This window comes from Podarcis bocagei, assembly GCF_964188305.1.
Source record: "Podarcis bocagei genome assembly, chromosome: W".
NCBI lineage: Eukaryota > Metazoa > Chordata > Lepidosauria > Squamata > Lacertidae > Podarcis > Podarcis bocagei.
The window spans coordinates 82,944,449-82,967,585 of NC_138131.1; the positions used below are offsets into that span (position 1 = coordinate 82,944,449).

The following is a 23,137-nucleotide window of genomic DNA, read 5'->3' on the forward strand; positions in this document are numbered from 1 at the left end:
GAACAGCAGCTGAAGGATGGCTCTACGTGGAAGAGCAGAAAGCAGCAGGGAGGTTTCAGTAGCCCCTGCCTACGCAGCCGATTTGTCACTGTAAATTGTACTACAATATGTGTGATCGCAGCACACTTGCAATTAAAGGCACAGTGAACCCCACATTATGTAATTTGGCCATAAGCAGCAGGAAGTAGATTCAATATTACTTATGGGTATGGTCCAATGGTTACTTGAATCTGAGCTACTTTGGGTTTCTATCCCAACTTAGATTTATTTATGTTCATTCAGACTTCTTGCTGTGAGTCAATGCGAAGTAGCCCTGGACAAAGAATGAAACCCTGTTGCCTTGGGACCTTTGCAAAAAGACTGTCTCACAACTGGGCAGGATTCCCAGTACGTTTCCGAGCACAATTCAAAGTGTTGGTGCTGACCTTTAAAGCCCTAAACGGCCTTGGCCCAGTATACCTGAAGGAGCGTCTCCACCCCCATCATTCTACCCGGATACTGAGGTCCACCACTGAGGGCCTTCTGGCGGTTCCCTCATTGTGAGAAGCCAAGTTACAGGGAACCAGGCAGAGGGCCTTCTCGGTAGTGGCACCCTCCCTGTGGAATACCCTCCCACCAGATGTCAAAGAGAACAACAACTACCATACTTTTAGAAGACATCTGAAGGCAGCCTTGTTTAGGGAAGCTTTTAATGTTTGATGTATTACAGTATTTTAATATTTTTTGGAAGCCGCCCAGCCAGATGGGCAGGGTATAAATAATAAATTATTGTTATTGTTATTGTTATTATTCCAGGTTGCGAGAAAGCCTTTGAGCATGCAGCCATATTTGCAAAGGACCCATACATGTTTTTTACATAAACACGGAGGGTGGGATTGCTTGGCGATCCCTACTCCTGTGTTGTTAAGACGGAAGCATTGCCTAAATAGGGGGTCCTGTCTCACAATAAACTAAATGCAGGAGATGTTGATACTGCCACTAAACGTAGTGGAGAGAGTCTGCTCTGACCTGTCATAGTGCTTGCAATATAAGTAAGGAAGACAAAGAAAATCAGAAATATTGGGAGTAAGACTTCAGAAGAAGGATTGCCAAGTCCAAAAAAGTTACTGCAATATGTTTCATCATTTTCCTCCTAATTCCTGTTGCGTTTCCTTTCTTCTTAAGTGCTGGTGTGGGTCGTACAGGCACATTCATAGTAATCGATGCTATGATTGACATGATGCATGTCGAGCAAAAAGTTGACGTTTTTGAGTTTGTGGCAAGAATCCGCAATCAACGCCAACAAATGGTTCAGACCGATGTAAGTAAATAAAATACACCTTATGTCAAATTTATCAATCTTTTCAGCTTAAAAGATGACAGAATGACTCAGCCAATTGGAGGGAGGTGTTGGCCAACATTTTCTGCCCTCACCCATGAAAAACATTACACCTTTTGTCACTTGTGAGTAGGAGCAGGAAAATGTTTGCACCCTGGGAATTCACCTGTGCTCCCTTACCAAAAAAGAAGTACTTCTTTCCTGTCTTGATCTGCTGTTCCTTTAATACTAAATCAGCTTTGCTTGTCCTCAGTGACATTGTCACTTGGCTAATCATGGTTGGCTATGTGATGACATCCAATCCAATCCAAATCTTTATTATGGTCATAGACCAGCATCTAGTTCATCTATGTAATGACATCATTATTCCAAAGCAGACAAGACCTATTTTTTAAAAAAGTGTGCCAAAGCAGCAGCCAATTAGAGCAACAAATTGTGGGGCCAGGGATAGTGGAAATTAAGGCAGATAGTGGAAGTTCTCCACAGCGAACTCAGTCAATCCACAGGGGTCAACTCGCCATCCAGGGATCAGCCGCACAATGAAGTTTCCCACAAAGAGCTCAGTGCATGGCCCAATCCATTAGAGTTGATCAGGCAGCCCATCTGCTGGGCGGTAACTCCAGCCCTGCTTTCTGCAGGGACAGGCTGCGTGACTGAGTTCACCACGCGGCAGTCAGTCATGCAGCCACGCATTTACCTGCCCTCACCTGACCATGTTTGACATCGAGTAGGAGGCAGGTTGAGCACGGTTTGAGGAACGTCCTTGTGGGCTTAAATTCAGCCCACAGCAGGAGGTTCACCACCCTGGCCTCTATGATACACGGGTAGTGGGGTGTTCCTAGTTAGTGTAGACCAGGGATAGCCAATGCCCTCCGGATGTTGTTGGGACTGCAGCCCTGGTCATTTGCCATGCTGGCTAAGGCTGATGGGTACTGTAGTTCAGGGACATCTGGACGGCACCATGTTGACTACCCCTGATGTAAACAATACTGGGCTAGTCTGACATAGTATAAGAGAACTTTCTAAGTTCCAGAGATACAAAACATCTGTATTAATCCTCTTGCCCTGAAAAGCTTCAATTCTTGCACCTTAGCACGGTCTTATTTTTCGCCATATTTAGTCTCTGTTTTCTTTTCTTTTTTTAAAGGTGTGATTCATTATTTGTGTTCTAAATGGCTCTTTGTGATTCTAGAATGCTTTTATGGAGTGTGAGCTGTTAATTTATTCTGAAGGATGAAGCTTCTCTGTAGTTTAATGTTGTTTTACCTCTCCAGACAAATCACTAGCTGAAACCAAGATTCTTCCTTTCCTTTACCGTTTGTGGTTTGTCACCAAAATTCCTAAATGCCATAAGGATGAATTATTACATATGGATAAGATACGTTTTATCATTATGGGAATAAACTTAGGTCAAGCTCATGCTTTTTCTAGCCTTTTGTGTGGCCAGAAAAAGGGGATAGTAGGTTTCACTTCAACTTTTGTTGAACTGCCTTAGGATGATTAATCAAAATTCAAACAAACTGTGATTAATCTCCAAGCCTTGGTTTTTGAATCTGGATTGTTTCAATAAACCATATATTAGCCACATTTTAGGATTTTGATGTAATGCTGAGCTTGGGTTAATTGAAAATGGAAGTGAAAACTTCCAAGCTCCTTCCAAGCTCCGGTGGATGAGAGAGGGATAAGCCTAGACTTGTTCCTTTACAGTAAACTGTATTTTATTGGCTTATTCAATCATAACGTATGTGTAAGTTTTTTACCTACCACTCGTAAAGGCAACAGTTACATTTCTGACTACTGTATAAAAGTGTATGAGATAGCTTGAGGTTATTCATATCATATATTATATGCGATTAGTAATATTTAAAGTGTCCTGGCTTATAAAATGGCTTACGTTCTTTACAGATGCAGTATTCCTTCATTTATCAAGCCTTACTTGAATACTACCTCTATGGTGACACAGAACTAGATGTGTCCTCCTTAGAAAAGCACCTGCAGCCATCGCACAATGCAGCACCAAATCTTGTCAAACTAGGGCTAGAAGAAGAGTTTAAAGTAAGTATTAAATAAAATTTTACAAAGATTTCAGGCTCACACTTAAAAGAAATAGTTTCTTACTCTGATTTTTAAAAGGTTAATCATCTTAGAGTATTGGGTTGGGTATTTTTTAGATAAAGAAACTTCACCTGAATTAGAATTTGGTGATAACAGTCATATTATGCATAGCATATATAATATGTCTGGAGTTATGAATATAGTGAAGTAAAGTTTTAAGGCTAACACCAGTTATACTTTCTCGACTTAACTGTATCTCAAACCATTCTTTTGCATTTTGAGATCTGCTGAATTTGCAAATATGAACAAAAGTAATTGTCCCTTCTACTTTTGGAAGTTTTTTAATGTTACATTCATACATACATTTGCGGTATAACATCAATGTTCAGCTTTCCTGTATTGCAGGAGGTTGGACTAGATGACCCACAGGATCTCTTCCAACTTTACAATTCTATGATTCTGTGTGTAATACTTATTGTTTAATATGTACATACTACCTTTATTTTTTTAACTTACTTTACTTAAATTTAATATACCACGCTTTATCCATAGATCCCAGGGCAATGTACAATATTAAAAAGATAACTTACATAGCTGTCAGAGCTGCTTGAAGATCCTAGCTCACAGAGGATCACGCTAGCCAGCGATCATTAAGTAAAAGTCTTTATTGAATTACAGTTTCCATTCTCACGCTGCTGCGCGCAAACTCTACGTCTAGTAGCTAGATCGGCGAAGCTCCGTCTGAGTCTCCGCCCCGTGAGCACCAGCTTAATATCCTAGCCTTGCTCCACCTTTTCCGCCTGACTGTCCTCCTCTGGGTCCCTCTACCCCCCGGGGCCTCCTCCTTCCGGGATTCTTCTGACGCTGACCCGGACCCTCCTGCCTCCTTGCGCCGGGCTTTAGGACCTGGTTCCCTTTCGGGGCTGCTTACTGCGCCGCCTTCCTCTGCATTTGAACTTGGCGCGCGCGCCCAACCTTCCACCTTCCTCTTAACCGTTTCTTCGCTCCCCGATGGAGGTGTGGCCACTCCTGACTCATGCCCTCCCTCCTGTGGTGAGCTGCCAGCGCTTCCCCCCTGGCTCCCTTCCTCTTCCCTGCTTCCTGGCGGTGACGCAGGTCCCGATTTCCAGCTGCTCCCCCCTGAGTCCCTTCTGGCTCTATCTTCCTGGGGTGCCCCCCTTGCCCTGGCCACTGGTGCTCCTTTCTGTGAATCCTCTGATTCACTGGAAAGACTAGGAGATCTCGGGTCGTCGTCATCACTCATCTTTTCTTCTGCCTCCTCCCCTTCGCTCTCTGTTTCCTCCCTTGCCCGTGCCTCTGCTCCTAAACCCCTGACAATAGCATATTTAAAAAAAATAAAAAACCACAGAAAAATCATAATAACAGTCTCTCCACATATAAAAAGCCATAGAATATTTAATGGCCAAAGGCTTGGGTTAAAGAGGAATGTTTTTGCCTGGTACCTAAAGACATGTAACGATGGCACCAAGCAAGCCTCTCTGGGGAGAGCTTTTCACAAATGGGGAGCCACCACAAAAAAGGCCTGTTCTCATGTTGTGAGCCTCTGAACCTTTTGGGGAGGGGAGGGACAAAGAAAAGGCCCTCCAAACACAGGGGCTGGGTAGGTCCATATAGGGAGAGGCGGTCCTTAAGGTCCTGAGGTCCTGAGCCGCTTAAGGCTTCATAGGTCAGCACCAACATTTTAAAATGGGCCTAGAAACCAATTGGCAGCAAGTGCTGTTGGGCAAGGATTAGCGCTATATGCTCAGCTTGTCTTGCCCCAGTGAGAACTTGGCAACTGAATTTTACATCAGCTGAAGTTTCCAAACTGTCTTCAGAGGCAGCCCCATGTATAACACATTGCAGTAATCTAACCTAGAAACAAGTAATACATACAAGCTACTAGAAATTGAACTGTACATATCACTCTTTCTAGCTACATACCTTGCCTGCAGAAAACAAAAGCAGTGTGTCTTAGTTTCCAGGTTTTAAAAAATTGCTTTCCATATAGGTGTAACATAAAAGAACACAGGTGAAGGTTTATGTGGTTTGGGATCAGGTGAATCAACTAGAAATCTCTAAAAGGAACAGAATATCATGAAATTTTGATGTGTACCTGTTAGCCATTTTTGGTATTCTGTGTTTTTATACAGTAATCTACAAAGTCCTAGCCCAATTTCTCTTTTTGCTGTAGAAATTAACAAATGTTCGAATAATGAAAGAAAACATGAGAACTGGTAATCTGCCCGCAAATATGAAGAAAGCCAGAGTTATCCAAATCATCCCATGTAAGATACTAATTTTCCTCTTTGTAAAAACCGAAATACTTGTATTTATCCAAATTAGTAGTGTACGGTTATGTTACACATTCAACAGCAGGTGGCACTGCTAGGCTGAAGTACAAAGATATATCGTAAACTTGATTCTACGAAAGCCTGAAGCTTCATATCTTTATTGTATTATTGACTATAAAATGCTAAGTATTCTAAGAAACCTAATATGTGGTGTTTTTGTATTTTAGATGACTTTAACAGAGTGATTCTTTCAATGAAAAGAGGTCAGGAGTATACGGATTATATCAATGCTTCCTTCATAGACGTAAGTGTTTCTGTGTATGTGGAATATGTGTAGTACTGATTTTTACAAGTCTTTTCAGCAGTCAACTTTGTTTTCGACTAGCAGGCAACATGGTTGCACATGTGCCTTTATCATTACCACATGAGCTATATTGAAGAGTAACTTGAGAATTTTCAAAAAGAATCAAATTATCAACATCATAAAAAGTATGGCTTTGCACTTAAAATGTCAACAGAGAGAGACAAACCTCCCTGCTCTCCTTGTTCCTTAAGAGAAAACAGAAATTGAGGTCCCCACCTGCAGCGAAGCATTTTCTAGCTATCAAATAAGAATTTTCCTCTTCTCCACTTCTTCCAAATACAGTTCAGCTGCCTGAACAGTATTTACTCCTTCATGGTCTCAGTCGTAGGGTTCATCTCTATATACACACTGCCATCTTTTTTCTCTTGACCCTTAGATTTTTATTTTATTTTCTAATACTTTAATACAGTCCTCAAGGGAAGCTTAATAAGTCAGTTAATGAACCCGGTTAAATTCCCACAGTCTTTCCAGTGCCACCTAATTACATTTTCAGACACCTGGTGGATTGTCCATTGGCTTTTTCTCTCTTGTGGTGTGTGTGGGTGTGGGTGTGTGTGTGTGTGTGTGTGTGCGTGCGCCTACAGGGCTTGCATGAAAGTCTGTCTCGCAGGAGGTGGGTGGTGAGAAGCACCTGGCTCCCTCTCTCACTCTGAAGGACCCCATTTGCCCGTTCTCAGAGGCCTCACAGAAGTCTCACATGGGTGGCAGCAGTAAACACAACCATGCAAGGCTTCTTCAGGGCTGACTTGGCAGCCAGGGGGCCAGGTGGAGTATCAGTTCATCATGCCCACATGAGGCAGCCACCTGAGATTATTGCCTGAATTCAGATCATGAATGGCAGCTGGTGTGGTGTAGGGGTTAGAGCAGGGGTAGGCGACCTGAGGCCTGTGGGCCAGATGTGACCCAATTGCCTTCTCAATCCGGCCTGCGGACGGTCCAGGAATCAGCATGTTTTTAGTAGAATGTGTTCTTTTATTTAAAATGCATCTCTGGGTTATTTGTGGGGCATAGGAATTCGTTCATGATTGCAATGCAATGCAATGCAATGCAATGCAATGCAATGCAATGCAATGCAATGCAATATAAATCTTGTGTTTTTCTATTCCTGAACTGGTTTCCCTCTTCTTCCATTGTATGTAAGGGACTAACTACAGTTTTCTGGATTTGTGGCTCATTCTGGAGCTTTCTGAAAAGAATAGTTTGTTCTAATATTTCTGATATTTCTAGTTAGTCTAGAATCACTTTTAGGTTGCCTGGAGTTAAAAAATTGAAATCACCGAGGCATCAGGTAATCGTTGCATGTATTTTTTTTACTGTGAAGGGCTATCGCCAGAAGGATTACTTCATTGCAACACAAGGACCTCTTCCTCACACTGTGGAAGACTTCTGGCGAATGGTGTGGGAATGGAAATGCCACACAATTGTAATGCTCACCGAAGTTCTCGAAAGGGAGCAGGTATGACCACTTTGCCCAATTTAAAAAAAAAACAAACATATATTTTTATGAATAGCGTAAAGTGTGATGAGGAAATGAAATTTTTCTTCAGGACATTCCAACCCACTAAAAAAAAAAAAAGAAAGATAATTAGCCTATAAATAGCCACAAATATGCTTCATACCACCAAATCTTAGCAAAGCCCAGCTGTGTTTAGCTGCAGAGTGCTGTGCAGACTGGGGACTTTGTGATGTCACTGTAGTGTTTTGCTGTTCTTATTCCTCACCCCACTTTTTTAAAAAAATGCTTTGCTCTTGAAAAAAGATTTCCAGGCTAGGAATGAGACATGTAGTAGCATGGTTTCTGATGCACACAGCTTCACGCGAATTGTACCTAACCTGGCTTGATGATCCTCAGTACTGAAAATTCAGACAAAAATTGTCACAATTCTAGGGAAAGTTACATATAATCAAGTCAATTGGGAAATCAATGGGAATTAAGTGTGCTCAACTGAGTGCTAAGATGTCAGTGGAGCTTAATAGTGCTTACTTAACGTCCTCTGGACTGCACTGCGTGTCAGCAGTTGCATGGTGTCAAGAAGTCTGCATGTTTGGTGCAGCATCAAACTACATTTCTTAACTTAAGGTGAGCTATAATGGGTTTTACAGTTATATCCATTTCAAGCGTTGCTGAAATCATTGTTAAGTCATTACAAAAGCAACTTGTGTTGTCATATGATTCGTGAAAGTTTTTAATGTGTCTTTCTAACTTTTCCCCTTTTTAAAAACTTTTCATTTGTCTCCCAAAGTACAGAAGTATTGCATGTCAAACATATGCTTGTGTGACATCAATTTCACATAGAAAACAGGCATCAACTAAAACATGGAGAATGTAGAACTTCCTGTATTTTTCTTCTTCTGTTCAGTACTCAGATACAGGGGCATTAAATAGTTATTCTATATAATATTGTCAGAGCTGCTTGAAGATCCTAGCTCACAGAGGATCACGCTAGCCAGCGATCATTAAGTAAAAGTCTTTATTGAATTACAGTTTCCATTCTCACGCTGCTGCGCGCAAACTCTACGTCTAGTAGCTAGATCGGCGAAGCTCCGTCTGAGTCTCCGCCCCGTGTGCACCAACTTAATATCCTAGCCTTGCTCCACCTTTTCCGCCTGACTGTCCTCCTCTGGGTCCCTCTACCCCCCGGGGCTTCTTCCTTCCGGGATTCTTCTGACGCTGACCCGGACCCTCCTGCCTCCTTGCGCCGGGCTTTAGGACCTGGTTCCCTTTCGGGGCTGCTTACTGCGCCACCTTCCTCTGCATTTGAACTTGGCGCGCGCGCCCAACCTTCCACTTTCCTCTTAACCGTTTCTTCGCTCCCCGATGGAGGTGTGGCCACTCCTGACTCATGCCCTCCCTCCTGTGGTGAGCTGCCAGCGCTTCCCCCCTGGCTCCCTTCCTCTTCCCTGCTTCCTGGCGGTGACGCTGGTCCCGATTTCCAGCTGCTCCCCCCTGAGTCCCCTCTGGCTCTATCTTCCTGGGGTGCCCCCCTTGCCCTGGCCACTGGTGCTCCTTTCTGTGAATCCTCTGATTCACTAGAAAGACTAGGAGATCTCGGGTCGTCGTCATCACTCATCTTTTCTTCTGCCTCCTCCCCTTCGCTCTCTGTTTCCTCCCTTGCCCGTGCCTCTGCTCCTAAACCCCTGACATCCATCCCCCCCTCGAAGCCCCCCATTCCCCCCTCCCCTCCTTCCGGTGCTGGAGCTGGGGGCTGCTGTTGCAAAGGGACGAACGTCGGATATCGGTCGCTTCCCGTGGCGGGCCTCCATCTGAACTCTCCCGGGTCTTCCTCCCTGCTCTCGTCGACGACGGTCACCTCCGCTTCCATCTCTGTGCCGCCGTGCTCGAAACCCGGGTCGTCCCCGAAAATGTCCATGTCCGTCTCTCCCTCCCTTCCTCCTGGCGGCGTTGCTCGTCCTGAGCATTCCAGCCACTTTCTGCGGAACTGCTCCTCTGGCCTATCGTCCCACCAATACGAGGGTTCTGAGGCGGATCCCGAGGGTGACCCCTCCGGGGAACGGACGTCTCGTGTCGGTTCCTCGTCCGAGTCGAACCCCCGGAACGTGCTGGCCGAAAGCGTGGGCGTGAAAAGCCAGTCGTCGAAAAAGTCTGCTGGCATAGGTCTATGTGGGAAGAGGGCATGAAACTCGTCTTTGAGCAGAGGTTCGTCTAGGGCGTAGCCCGGCACCCAGCTGTTCGCACTGGCCGGGGTGCCCTCCTTGGCGAGAAAGTATTCTACCCCCTCTTCCCCCCATCTGGAGTCCAAAATCTCCGTGACTTCGTTGATGCGCTCCTTCTGTGCCACTCCCGCGTGCCCTGTTCTGTCTCTGGCCGGACTCGGCGCCGTTCCGGGTTCCTGGAACCTGTGCGGTGCCTTGTAGGGAGTGAGCACCGATCTGTGGAATACCGGATGCATTCTGGAACCCTCCGGAAGTGCCAGTCTGAAAGCTACCGGGTTGACCTGCTCTTCGACTTGGTAGGGCCCCAGTTGTTTATGCCCTAGTTTCTTCTTGGCCAACGACCTGGCCGGCACTGCGTGGGCTGCTAACCAAACCCAGTCTCCCACGTGGAGCTCTTCTCCAACCCTTCTGTGCTTGTCTGCTTGTACCTTGTATGCGTGCTTGGCCAGCTCCAGGTGGCGCCTCAGCTGATCGTGGACTTCCTGCAGCTCCGACGCGAACGCATCTGCTGTCTGCGGCTCCCCCTCCCCCATTCTTTCCAGTCCCGGGAAGGTTCTGGGGTGCCTCCCGTTGTTGGCGAAGAACGGCGTGACCCCCGTGGACACGTGCTTCGTGTTGTTGCAGGCGAACTCGGCAAGCGGCAGGTAATCCACCCACGTCGCAGGCTGTTGATTTGCATAACATCTCAGGTACTGCTGCATGATGGCATTGACCCGCTCCGCTTGCCCGTTGGTCTGCGGGTGTCTCGCCGACGCCAGGTTGATCTTGACGTTCAGGAAGCCCATCAGCTTCTGCCAGAAATTCGAGATGAACTGCCGCCCCCGGTCGGACAGAATAGACCGTGGCAGACCGTGAACCTTGAACACGTGGTCTATGAACAGTTTGGCGGTTTGCTCCGCCGTGGCCACCTTAGCACACGGAATGAAATGCGCCATCTTGGAAAACAGGTCCACCACCACCAGCACTGCCGTCTTGCCCCTTGAGCTGGGCAGATCCGTGACAAAGTCCAGGGCCACCCTTTCCCAAGGTTCGACCGGAGTTTGCAGCGGTTCCAACAGTCCGGCCGGCGGTTTGTGCACCGGTTTGGCCCTCTGGCAGGTGTCACACCTCGCCACGTAGTCTGCGACCTCCCCTCTCATTCCAGGCCACCAGAAATCCCTGGCTACTAATTCCACCGTCTTCTCCTTGCCAAAGTGCCCGGCCGTGGGCGCGTCGTGCAGCTGCTGCAGCACCTTGGCTCGAAGTTCGTCTCCCGGCACGTAGATGGCCCCTTTACGGATGAGCAATCCATCTCTTAGCTGGAAACCGTCGGCCGCTGCCTTGCCCCTTTGCACCTCTGCCATCTTTGCTTGTGCGAAGGAGTCCCCCTGCAACGCTCGTCGCACCGCCTCTAGGTCCACGGTCGCCGCGGCGCACGCCCACACTGTCGGTGCGAAGATGTGCATGGCTGCCGCTGGCGTTGCGTCCTCCAGATACTGTGGCTTACGGGAGAGAGCGTCTGCCATGATGTTGGTGTCCCCCGGGACATACTCTATTCGGAAGTCGAAGTTCGCAAAGAACTCAGCCCAACGTATCTGCCTCTGGTTCAGGAACTGTGCCGTGCGCCAGTGCTCTAGATTCTTGTGGTCCGTGCAAACCTGCACCGTGTGCTTGGCGCCGATCAGAAAGTGCCTCCACGCCTTGAACGCTGCGTGAATGGCCAGCAACTCCCTGTCCCAGATGGTGTAGTTCTGCTCGGACTTGCTGAGCTTCCTGGAGTAAAACGCTCCCGGGCGCCACACCCCCTGCGGGTCTTTCTGCAGCAGGACCGCCCCCACGGCTCTGTCCGAAGCGTCTGTCTCCACCCTCATCGGCTTGCTGGGGTTGACATGAAGCAGCTGCTCTTCCGACGCGAAGAGACGCTTGAGTGCCTGAAAGGACTGCTCCGCCTGCTCTGTCCAAATGAACTTCTTTTTCTTGGAGCTAAGCGTGTCAGTGATGGCCGCCGTCTGCATCGCGAAGCCCTTGATAAACTTGCGATAGAAGTTCGCAAAGCCGACAAACCGTTGGACCTCCTTCCGGTTGCGCGGGCTCTTCCAATCCAACACCGCTCGAACCTTGGCGCTGTCCATGGCGAGCCCCTTGTCAGACAGCTTGTAGCCCAGAAAATCCACCTCCGGCACGTCAAATTGGCACTTCTCCAGCTTGGCGTAGAGCCTATGTTGCTTTAGCCTGCTCAGCACTTCCTTGACGTGTTTGTCATGCTCCTGCTGCGACTCCGAAAAGATCAGGATGTCATCTAAGAAACAGACGCACGTCTTGTAGAGAAGTCCCGCCAACACGTGATGCATAAATGCTTGAAAAACGTGGGAGCCATTTTGCAATCCAAAAGGCATAACTCTATATTCGTAGGTCCCCAGTGGCGTGAACATGGCTGTCTTCCACTCATCACCCTCCCGCATGCGAATGAGGTTGTACGCCCCCCGCAGGTCCAACTTGGTGAACACTCTGCCCTTCCGTACCTTTGCGAGGAGGTCGTCAATTCGGGGCATGGGGAAGTCCGATGGCCTAGTCACACTGTTCAAAATCCTGTAATCCACTACGAGTCTCTTTTGGGGCGTGTCCCGCTTCTTAACAAAGAATACGGGACTGCCCCCCACTGCCTTGGACTCCCGGATGAAGCCGCGCTGCAAATTATGATCAATGAACTCCTTGAGTTCTTGCAGTTCGTCCTCTGACATGGAATACAGTCTCCCTTTAGGCAGCGCCGCCCCCGGCAGCAGGTCAATTTTGCAGTCATATGGTCTGTGAGGGGGTAGCCTGTCTGCCTCCTTCTCGCAGAAAACTTCCAAAAATTCAGCGTACTTGTGGGGAATCGCTTGCAGCGTGCCTAGCAGCAGCTGTGACTCCTCTTCCTCTCCTTCCTGCCTGGGCACGATGCAGTGTTCAGCACAAAAGGAAGAGCCGAAGGTCAGCTGCCTCTGGTACCAAGCCATCGTTGGGCTGTGCTTGTCCAGCCAACTCATGCCCAATACAACGGGCGTGTCAGATAGTTGAGTGACGTTGAAGCTGATGATTTCTCTGTGATTCCCAAGTCGCATCACCATTGGTGGCGTCTGCTTCACCACTTGCCCCCCGAGCAGCTCCCTGCCATCCACCGTGACAACCTGCAGGGGCAGTGTGGCCGGCAGCAACTGCACAGCGTGCCTGTCGACAAAGTCCTGCCCTATAAAGTCCGCATTGCTGCCTGAGTCAATGGTGATTGGCACGTCTATGGTGATTCCATTGGGCAGCTGGAGAGATGCTGTGAGCCTCACTACTGGTTTGGGCGGGAGGGGGTTCACGGGCTGTAAAATCTCTGGGGACTGCGTCACTAACACGTCTGGCTGGGCCCCAGGGCCTCTTCCTCCAGCCAGACTGCTTCGTTTCCCTGCTGTGTTCCTCCTTGCTGCGTTGCTGCAGTCACCATTGCTGAGGCTGCAGTGAGCTTGTGGGGCCTCTGGGGACACTCTTTTGCCATATGCCCTGGTTCCTCACAGACGTAACACTTCCTGTTCCCTCTAGGAGGCTTCGCTTTCACTGCTGCCGGTGCTAGGGCTCTGGTTGCTGACTGAGCCCTTGCACCTCCAACCTCCATAGGTTCGGCTCCTCCTCCTGGCGGAGGCGTGGATTGCGCCCGCGCTGCTTCTCTGGGAAGGAAGGAGGGGCCCCCGGCTGGTTCGCGCCCTCCACGCCCTTCGTCCTTGCTCCACGGACGTCCTTCCAGCCTCACCCCCACTGCCAGTGCCCTCTGAACGACCTCCTGGGTGGTTCGGGGTCTCTCCCCCCTCGCGATCTCATCTTTAATCGAGTTGTGCAGCCCCTCCCAAAAGAGGTCTCTTACAGGCGCCGAATCTCTGTCCCATTCCAGGGCACTGACCAAGGCGAAAAAGTGGGCATGATACTGCCTGACGCTGGCCCTCCCTTGTCTCAGCCCATGCACCTCCTTCCGTGCAAGATCCACGTCAATACTTGATAAAAAGCACCCATCCATCGCTTTAATAAAGGCATCCGCATTCTGGAGCGCCGGATCATTATCTCTCCATAAATTGCGTAGCCATGCTTTCGCATCCCCATGCAGATGGGACATGATGAACCCCACTCTCTCTTGTTCATCTCTAAAGTCTTTATGCAGCAGTTGCAGTGCGCACAGTACGTCGGCTCTAAAGTTGGGATACTGTTGCAGGTTCCCATCGAAGTGAGAGACTAGCCCGCCTGTCCGTCTCGCCAACCCAATTCCCTCCTGCCGGGGTGTCTGCTTTGTCAGCACGTCTAACCTGACCTGGAGATCCCTGCAGGCGGCAGCTGCCTCCTCCTCTCTCTTCCTGGATGCGAGAACCTCGGCGTTCAGTTGTGCCACTGCTTTTCTGAGGTCCTCTATCTGCTGCTCAGCCGTCATGTCGTCTGCCGTTCGTGAGCTCGCTAGTAGGCACCTGTTTCTCTCCCCTCCTCGAGGCTGTAGATGCCCACAATGGAGTGACGGAGCTTACTGTCAGAGCTGCTTGAAGATCCTAGCTCACAGAGGATCACGCTAGCCAGCGATCATTAAGTAAAAGTCTTTATTGAATTACAGTTTCCATTCTCACGCTGCTGCGCGCAAACTCTACGTCTAGTAGCTAGATCGGCGAAGCTCCGTCTGAGTCTCCGCCCCGTGTGCACCAACTTAATATCCTAGCCTTGCTCCACCTTTTCCGCCTGACTGTCCTCCTCTGGGTCCCTCTACCCCCCGGGGCTTCTTCCTTCCGGGATTCTTCTGACGCTGACCCGGACCCTCCTGCCTCCTTGCGCCGGGCTTTAGGACCTGGTTCCCTTTCGGGGCTGCTTACTGCGCCACCTTCCTCTGCATTTGAACTTGGCGCGCGCGCCCAACCTTCCACTTTCCTCTTAACCGTTTCTTCGCTCCCCGATGGAGGTGTGGCCACTCCTGACTCATGCCCTCCCTCCTGTGGTGAGCTGCCAGCGCTTCCCCCCTGGCTCCCTTCCTCTTCCCTGCTTCCTGGCGGTGACGCTGGTCCCGATTTCCAGCTGCTCCCCCCTGAGTCCCCTCTGGCTCTATCTTCCTGGGGTGCCCCCCTTGCCCTGGCCACTGGTGCTCCTTTCTGTGAATCCTCTGATTCACTAGAAAGACTAGGAGATCTCGGGTCGTCGTCATCACTCATCTTTTCTTCTGCCTCCTCCCCTTCGCTCTCTGTTTCCTCCCTTGCCCGTGCCTCTGCTCCTAAACCCCTGACAAATATGTAATGTGCGATTGGAGGGAGGGGAAGGAGACAGGAACTAGTTCTTACTAATGTTTTTGAGGAACCAGTGCTGTATCTGCATGAATATATTTCAACCAAGAAGTTCTGGAGGCAGCATTCATTCCCTTTTCTTCCCTCAATGTTACAGGAAAAATGTTTTCAATACTGGCCATCAGAGGGATCTGTTACTTATGGAGAGATTACCATCGAGATAAAGATTGACTCACTGGCTGATGCCATAAGCGTCAGGGACTTCCTGATTATGCACAATCAGGTATTAATGATAACATTTTAAATACGTCTGTGTCCGCTGTGGTTTTCTGAACTTCAGGGTTGCTTAAAGCCAACTGAAATGTAAATTTAGCTCAATTTAGATTACTCGTTAAAATCCTCTTACCTTATATAAATCACATGATTAAGTTACATTGACCATATATGAAAAGGTTCCTATAGATAAGAAGGTATGTAGCTGGCTTCCAGTGTTCCGTTCCACTCTTGAAGCTGCATTGAATTTGTGGTTTTCTTGCTTTTGAATGACCAGGAGAAGCTGGGCAGACTTGTCCGACAGTTTCATTTTCATGGATGGCCTGAAATTGGAATTCCTGCTGAAGGGAAGGGAATGATTGACCTCATTGCAGCTGTCCAAAAGCAGCAACAGCAGACAGGAAACCATCCCATTACAGTGCACTGCAGGTAAATAGTTTTGTATTTTATTTTGCTCTATACTCCTTTGCTTGTTTGTAAGTTTGCAATATTTCTATTCTGCCCATCAATATTTCCATGACAAATATTTACAAAAATGTAAAAATATATTTACAATTTTTTTAAAAAAGACAATAATTTTCTATAAAAAACATACACATTTACCAATCTAGTAGCCTTGAAACGATTTTCTGTACTCTGGGAGTTTAAGAGGGAATGGACAACTATGACAAGATACTCAGTTATCAGAAATGGGGCATTTGTCAGCAAAGCTTTAATTTCACTTTCCTAGAGTGATAAAGTGATATTAAATAAAGTGATATTACACAAAGTGATCAGCAATGGGGAACCTCTTGGCCATGGACCTAATTAGGTCTGCCTGGCTTCTGAATTTGGGCTGCAAGACCATTTTGGGCAAACTACACTCACCTACCAGTCACCTATTGTCATAAGATGTCAGCTACGGAGATCTGCTTTTGTTGGATAAACTGTGTTCATGATTTTGAAGCCCAATTTCTTATTAGCTAGAACTATAATTCATACATTACGTTAGCTTCAGTGTGTAATGCACAGCAGTCAGTCACATAGTGATAGTCAGGCTCTGGCTGCTGAGACAAGGATGTTTCTAAGAGTTTCCAGAAGTGCTAGGAACTATGTTTATATATTGGTAGTTTAGAAACAGCATGATGTAAACATTTATGCACATAAAGTGATTGCAAGATTAAGGTTGGGTGGTTGAAAAATTTAGACGTGAGTTTATATTTCAAGAAAGTTTTCCTTGGCTAGTAGAACTAAATTCCGTTATCTGCATGAAAATGTTTATATTAAGCAAATTGGCATAATTTATTCTGCTTCTGCCAGTCCTTGGAAAGAACAATGAGGCAATGCAGGGATTCTTCTAAGTAGCAGGGAATCAATTCAGGGTGTATTTTCACTGTATTGAATATGGATTTGGTAATATAACCTGTTAAAGAAAAAAAAGTATATGTATTATAGTGCTGGAGCTGGAAGAACAGGTACATTCATTGCACTCAGCAATATTCTGGAGCGAGTCAAAGCTGAGGGTCTCTTAGATGTATTTCAAGCTGTGAAGAGTTTACGACTGCAAAGACCACATATGGTGCAAACACTGGTATGTTGTTTTAACCACAAAAATATTTGTCAAAAGGATAATAGGATGTTGGTATTTGAGCAAAGTGTCACAACACAGGACTTGGGTGTTCACAAATACATGTCGTGCCAATGCTTAGTCATGTTGCAAAGCCACACCACAACAACTTTTGAAACTGCTGAATAGCCTCTGCACAGTGCTATAGGGTATCTTGGATTTTGGGGGGCGGGGGAGAGGAGTGTACAGCTGGTCCTCTGAACAGCTAATAGCAGTGGCAAGATCCAAATATCATTGCATACTTTTGCAATCAAGGAATTACGGCAAGGGTGGCCTCCCTGTATATAATGGGCAGATTAATTAGAGCTGGTTATTTGTGCTCTGCTTGCCTCTCACAGTTGTTTTTAAAAACAATAGCAATAGTCAGGTTTACATATGTGTCCTGGTATCAGAATATAGCCATTTTTAGCTGTCTTTTGATGGCTCCCCTACCCTGAGAGGCAGGCTATAACTAATTAAAATGAAAAAGTAAATGGGAAACTTCTTGATTTGACAGTGACTCCTGATAGGATTTATGTTTTTTTTAAATGCTCCCATTGGGCTCACTGTCCACCTCTCATTCAAAGTCTGCTTTCTCAGTGAACCAACTGTTGTTGTTGTTGTTTTAGTTATATTTTAAAATTAATTATGCTACCACCTGCAAAAAAGAAAGTGTTTTAACAGGATAAGAAATTAAAAATGTTGTCTGTGAGATATGATTATGTTCTAGTTTAGAGTTAAACATGCTTCACTGGAATTGTTATGATTCAGAGAAATTTTCATCAGAGTAAATGTATTCTTCTTCTCTTTTCAGGAACAGTATGAATTCTGCTACAAAGTGGTACAAGATTTCATTGACATATTTTCTGATTATGCCAATTTCAAGTGAAAACTCCTGCCTTATTATTATTAATTTAATCATCTGTACAGAGATTTGTAAATCATGTTAATTTATTTCCATTGACTTTTTAAAAACTCTAAATGTACATACTACCATGTTTGGCTTGCTCGGAATGCCTCCTTAGATGTATAAATTATTCAAGACTTTTACTCTCTGATCCAAAGGAGCATGCGCAGAACTGTTTCAAAAAAAAAACCAAAAAAAACCACCTGAAGAACCTGTTTGATTCCAGAGTCCCACTTTCCTTCCCAAACAGCCAAACAGCAGGATTGCTATTGTTTTGAAATGCTCAACATGTGCAGCTTCAGCACATAAAATAGGGGAGCTGCACATCTAGCACACTTTTGCATGTGGGACACCCCATTCAGCTGGGGATATATGTGCAAAGGCTGTGTCTGTGTATCTAGTTCCCCAAGCTGGATCAAGGTGATCTTTAAGTTTTGCATAATAGATGGCCGTGTACAATATATCACAGTATAAACTATTATAAAAATAGGGCACAATCCAGCCTATGTTAGGCATATTCAATACCCACAGATTTCAGTGGGTGTATTAAGCTTATGCTTAAATTTTTCCCATTGAAGTTAATGGGATTTGGAGTCCAGTTAATGGTCTGGGAGCACTTGATGCTGCAGCACTGCTGAAGCTAAGTGTGCATGGATCTGATCAGCCCCTTGGATGGGAGTCCATCGAAGAACAGGAAATAAATACTTTTAAAATTCATTAATGGGACTTCAAAAATGCTTGGTTTTGGCTGGATCATACCCATATTTTCCCCTGAACATCTATGAAATTCTGACTTTTACTTTTTACTTTTTAACTTTTAGATGACTTATAAAATAACCCGTGTTTATAAAGCAGAGGAATAAGAGTAAATAGGCTGGATCCAAATCCGCGCACATGACAATTATTTCTCTTAGAGCAAGTTCCACACAATGGCCACATGCTACTAGGAAACACTGTGTGAACCCCACTGAAATGAGTGTGGCCACCCAAGAGCATATGCATTTGCTTGCTGCATTCATCTCAGTATTTGCAGAGTATTCTTTTTTCGGTTGTGGCGGTGTTTTGATGCTTTTATGTTCATCAGCACCTTGCTCCACTTGTAAACCTATTGATGCTAATGTGAACTGCTGACTGTGGAAGACACTATTTGAGGTGCTCTAGAAAGTTGGTTAATATTCTACAACTATTAATCTTAACGGTCAATAGCCAGGTTATATCTGTTTGCTTTTTTTTTGTATTTTTAAAGCATTCTTCCTGTTAAGCACAACTCATTCAGTGGATTATATATAATGGTACATGAATCCTCCACAAGCAACTGTCTAAGATTTTGAACCTTAGCAAAAAACATAAAACGTATAATTATTTTTGAAGACAAGATTCTCTAGATAGTTCTGTTATAATTGCAAGCTGTAACTTAGCACCATAATGCAAATACTGAGTTCGTTGAATTCAGTTAAATAATCTTAAAAGATCACCTTAAGTTATTTAACCTGATATAATTTTTAAAAAAGAAATATTAACATAAAGTAACATATTTAATGTAGGTTAATTAATCAATATTTTGAAACTATTTTGTATTTTGAAAAGAAAGAGGTTCTGTTCTTGCTATCACAAAAAGGTATATTGCCAGATAGAAAGCAAATATATACCGTATTTTTCGCTCCATTGGACGCACCGGACCATAGGACGCACAGGACCATAGGAGGGGGAGAACAGGGGGAAAAATTTTTTTCTTGTTCTCCCCCTCTAAAACTAGGTGCGTCCAAGGTACATTCACCAGAGCTTGTGGGGCTGGCGGTGGAGCGAAGCGCTGCTTTTCCCCACCGCCAGCCTCAAAGATCCCTGAAGCCTTTGGAGAGCAGCGCCCCGCTGCCCTGCAGAGGTTTGCGCACAGCCGTCCCCAAGCTAGAGCAGCGAGATGGAGCCCTCCGTCTCACTGTTCTGGCTTGGGAACAGCCTTGCTAGCTTCTGCAGGACAGCGGGGTGAAGGCACCACGCTGCCCTACAGAGGTTTGCGCGCAGCCGTCCCCAAGCTAGAGCAGCGAGATGGAGCCCTCCGTCTCACTGTTCTGGCTTGGGAACAGCCTTGCTAGCTTCTGCAGGACAGCGGGGTGAAGGCACCATGCTGCCCTACAGAGGTTTGCGCGCAGCTGTCCCCAAGCTAGAGCTCCGTCTCGCTGTTCTGGCTTGGGAACAGCCTTGCTAGCTTCTGCAGGACAGCGCGGTGCCCCACTGCCCTACAGAGGTTTGCGCGCAGCCATCCCCCAGCTAGAGCAGCGAGACGGAGCCCTCCGCCTCGCTGTTCTGGCTTGGGAACAGCCTTGCTAGCTTCTGCAGGACAGCGGGGTGAAGGCACCCCGCTGCCCTGGAGAGGTTTGCGCACAGCCATTCCCCAGCTAGAGCAGCGTGACAGAGCCCTCCGCCTCGCTGTTCTGTCTTGGGAACAGCCTTGCTAGCTTCTGCAGGACAGCGGGGTGAAGGCACCACGCTGCCCTACAGAGGTTTGCGCGCAGCCGTCCCCAAGCTAGAGCAGCTAGACAGAGCCCTCCGCCTCGCTGTTCTGTCTTGGGAACAGCCTTGCTAACTTCTGCAGGACAGCGGGGTGAAGGCACCACGCTGCCCTACAGAGGTTTGCGCGCAGCCGTCCCCAAGCTAGAGCAGCGAGACAGAGCCCTCCGTCTCGCTGTTCTGGCTTGGGAACAGCCTTGCTAGCTTCTGCAGGAAAGCGAGGTGAAGGCACCACGCTGCCCTACAGAGGTTTGCGCGCAGCCATCCCCCAGCTAGAGCAGCGAGACAGAGCCCTCCGCCTCGCTGTTCTGTCTTGGGAACAGCCTTGCTAGCTTCTGCAGGACAGCGGGGTGAAGGCACCACGCTGCCCTACAGAGGTTTCGCGCAGCCGTTCCCAAGCTAGAGCAGCGAGACAGAGCCCTCCGTCTCGCTGTTCTGGCTTGGGAACAGCCTTGCTAGCTTCTGCAGGACAGCGGGGTGAAGGCACCACGCTGCCCTACAGAGGTTTGCGCGCAGCCGTCCCCAAGCTAGAGCAGCGAGACAGAGCCCTCCGCCTCGCTGTTCTGTCTTGGGAACAGCCTTGCTAGCTTCTGCAGGACAGCGGGGTGAAGGCACCACGCTGCCCTACAGAGGTTTGCGCGCAGCCGTTCCCAAGCTAGAGCAGCGAGACAGAGCCCTCCGTCTCGCTGTTCTGGCTTGGGAACAGCCTTGCTAGCTTCTGCAGGACAGCGGGGTGAAGGCACCACGCTGCCCTACAGAGGTTTGCGCGCAGCCGTCCCCAAGCTAGAGCAGCGAGACAGAGACCTCCGTCTCGCTGTTCTGGCTTGGGAACAGCCTTGCTAGCTTCTGCAGGACAGCGGGGTGAAGGCACCACGCTGCCCTACAGAGGTTTGCACGCAGCCGTCCCCAAGCTAGAGCAGCGAGACAGAGCCCTCCGCCTCGCTGTTCTGTCTTGGGAACAGCCTTGCTAGCTTCTGCAGGACAGCGGGGTGAAGGCACCACGCTGCCCTACAGAGGTTTGCGCGCAGCCGTTCCCAAGCTAGAGCAGCGAGACAGAGCCCTCCGTCTCGCTGTTCTGGCTTGGGAACAGCCTTGCTAGCTTCTGCAGGACAGCGGGGTGAAGGCACCACGCTGCCCTACAGAGGTTTGCGCGCAGCCGTCCCCAAGCTAGAGCAGCGAGACAGAGACCTCCGTCTCGCTGTTCTGGCTTGGGAACAGCCTTGCTAGCTTCTGCAGGAAAGCGAGGTGAAGGCACCCCGCTGCCCTGGAGAGGTTTGCGCGCAGCCGTCCCCAAGCTAGAGCAGCGAGATGGAGCCCTCCGTCTCGCTGTTCTGTCTTGGGAACAGCCTTGCTAGCTTCTGCAGGACAGCGAGGTGAAGGCACCCCGCTGCCCTACAGAGGTTTGCGCGCAGCCGTCCCCAAGCTAGAGCAGCGAGATGGAGCCCTCCGTCTCGCTGTTCTGTCTTGGGAACAGCCTTGCTAGCTTCTGCAGGACAGCGAGGTGAAGGCACCCCGCTGCCCTACAGAGGTTTGCGCACAGCAATCCCCAAGCTAGAGCAGCGAGACGGAGCGCTCCGCAGTGCTCCGTCTTCCTGTTCTGGCTTTGGGCTTAGCGGCGCAGCCTGCATTCGCTCTATAGGACGCACACACATTTCCCCTTAATTTTTGGAGGGGAAAATGTGCGTCTTATAGAACGAAAAATACGGTAAAGGAAAACATATACTTTCAATTTAAAACAATCTAGCTTAAGATAGTTATGGCTAAGCACTACTGAAAGCAACACAACTTCAGTAATTACATAGTGGCAAACTTGCTTCACTGGTGTCAGTGGAGTATAGTCATGACAAATCTTTAGCTGAATCAGGGAATAGCATCTACTGAAGTCAAGACATTTACTTCCAAGTCCTTAGAATACTGGTGTTAGTGTTCAATTAAGGACACAGATAAATACACTTGTGCTCCTTTAGTGTTGGTGGTACTTAATGGGAATGAACAGTGTCCTGAATTGTGTTCCTACAAATGGTGTGGTACTCAATGCCAGTATGCTTTCAGACCTCCTATATGACCTATTATTTCACAATTTTCTTCCTTATTGTAAGTATACAGAACTATCCCAGGAGTGTAGCCAATGAAGTATGGACATGTAGGAGTGCCCACAAAATTTGGGTTTGGGCTGTTGGTGCACAACTGACCATTTACTGTTAGGGCACAAAACCCATTTGTTTTGAACTGACTTGTATGATGGGTTGCTTCCTAGGGTTTTTACTTTAATGGCTGTGACTATATATAAAGCCCCATGTGGCAATGTCATCGTCTGGACAAAACTAGCTTTGGAGAAAAATGACAAAACACACAGTACATTTTATATCTATTGCTCCCATCTTTTTAGAAGGCATAAATTAAAGAGCACAAGTACAAAAGAATAATTTGTATATAAATGTCTAATATGCAATAGTTTGGGCTTGTTCATTGGTGGTTTTTTTAATACAACAAGGAAAGCCTTATTGACAACTATGTAGACTTTAACCTGGTCATTACATTTCAGCTCCTGCATTATTTTAATCTATGTTCATTTTAATACACGACTGGAAGAAAGGTGGATACTTTTAGCAATTCAGAGGATTGCAAGGTGTCCACATGAGTCTTTTACTTACCGACTTTTAATTGAAAACAGTTCAGGTTAGTCTATAAGCACACTGTTTTTAAAGCACTGCCATTTTATTGCTTGTGTCTTCCCAGTAATGCACTTCTGTAAATCTATATGTATATGTACAGTTGTTATGCACTTAATGAATAGAATTTATTGTAAGAGGTGATTGATGTTAAGCTCTCTAAGCCCCAAAGCAAACACCATTATTTGGTTAAGAGTTGAATGTAAAATAAGCTTTCTATCATAATAAGTTTGGAAATCC

The 23,137-nt window shown here is 47.2% G+C and overlaps 1 protein-coding gene and 2 long non-coding RNA genes across 11 annotated transcripts in view; 1 reads left to right on the plus strand and 2 right to left on the minus strand.

Moving 5' to 3' along the window:
• The window catches only part of LOC308578311 (receptor-type tyrosine-protein phosphatase epsilon-like), a 65,595-nt gene extending 46,237 nt beyond the window's left edge, over positions 1-19,358 (plus strand). For all 7 annotated transcript variants that reach the window (XM_081178579.1, XM_081178577.1, XM_081178578.1 and 4 more), the window contains 9 exons: positions 1,165-1,300; positions 3,224-3,373; positions 5,568-5,661; positions 5,895-5,971; positions 7,353-7,487; positions 15,110-15,235; positions 15,503-15,654; positions 16,660-16,795; positions 17,625-19,358. In XM_081178579.1, the coding sequence (XP_081034705.1) occupies positions 1,165-1,300; positions 3,224-3,373; positions 5,568-5,661; positions 5,895-5,971; positions 7,353-7,487; positions 15,110-15,235; positions 15,503-15,654; positions 16,660-16,795; positions 17,625-17,699 (1,081 nt within the window). In that variant the 3' untranslated portion in view covers positions 17,700-19,358. The remainder of the gene's footprint in view (positions 1-1,164; positions 1,301-3,223; positions 3,374-5,567; positions 5,662-5,894; positions 5,972-7,352; positions 7,488-15,109; positions 15,236-15,502; positions 15,655-16,659; positions 16,796-17,624) is intronic.
• Positions 1-23,137, minus strand: part of LOC308578325 — a 792,667-nt gene that overhangs the window by 147,082 nt on the left and 622,448 nt on the right. The window lies entirely within an intron of this gene.
• The window catches only part of LOC308578324, a 29,518-nt gene continuing 13,898 nt past the window's right edge, over positions 7,518-23,137 (minus strand). For all 3 annotated transcript variants that reach the window (XR_014003881.1, XR_014003882.1, XR_014003883.1), the window contains exons 3-4: positions 15,261-15,308; positions 7,518-7,592 (exon numbers count right to left, since the gene is read on the minus strand). This is a non-coding gene — a long non-coding RNA (uncharacterized lncRNA). The remainder of the gene's footprint in view (positions 7,593-15,260; positions 15,309-23,137) is intronic.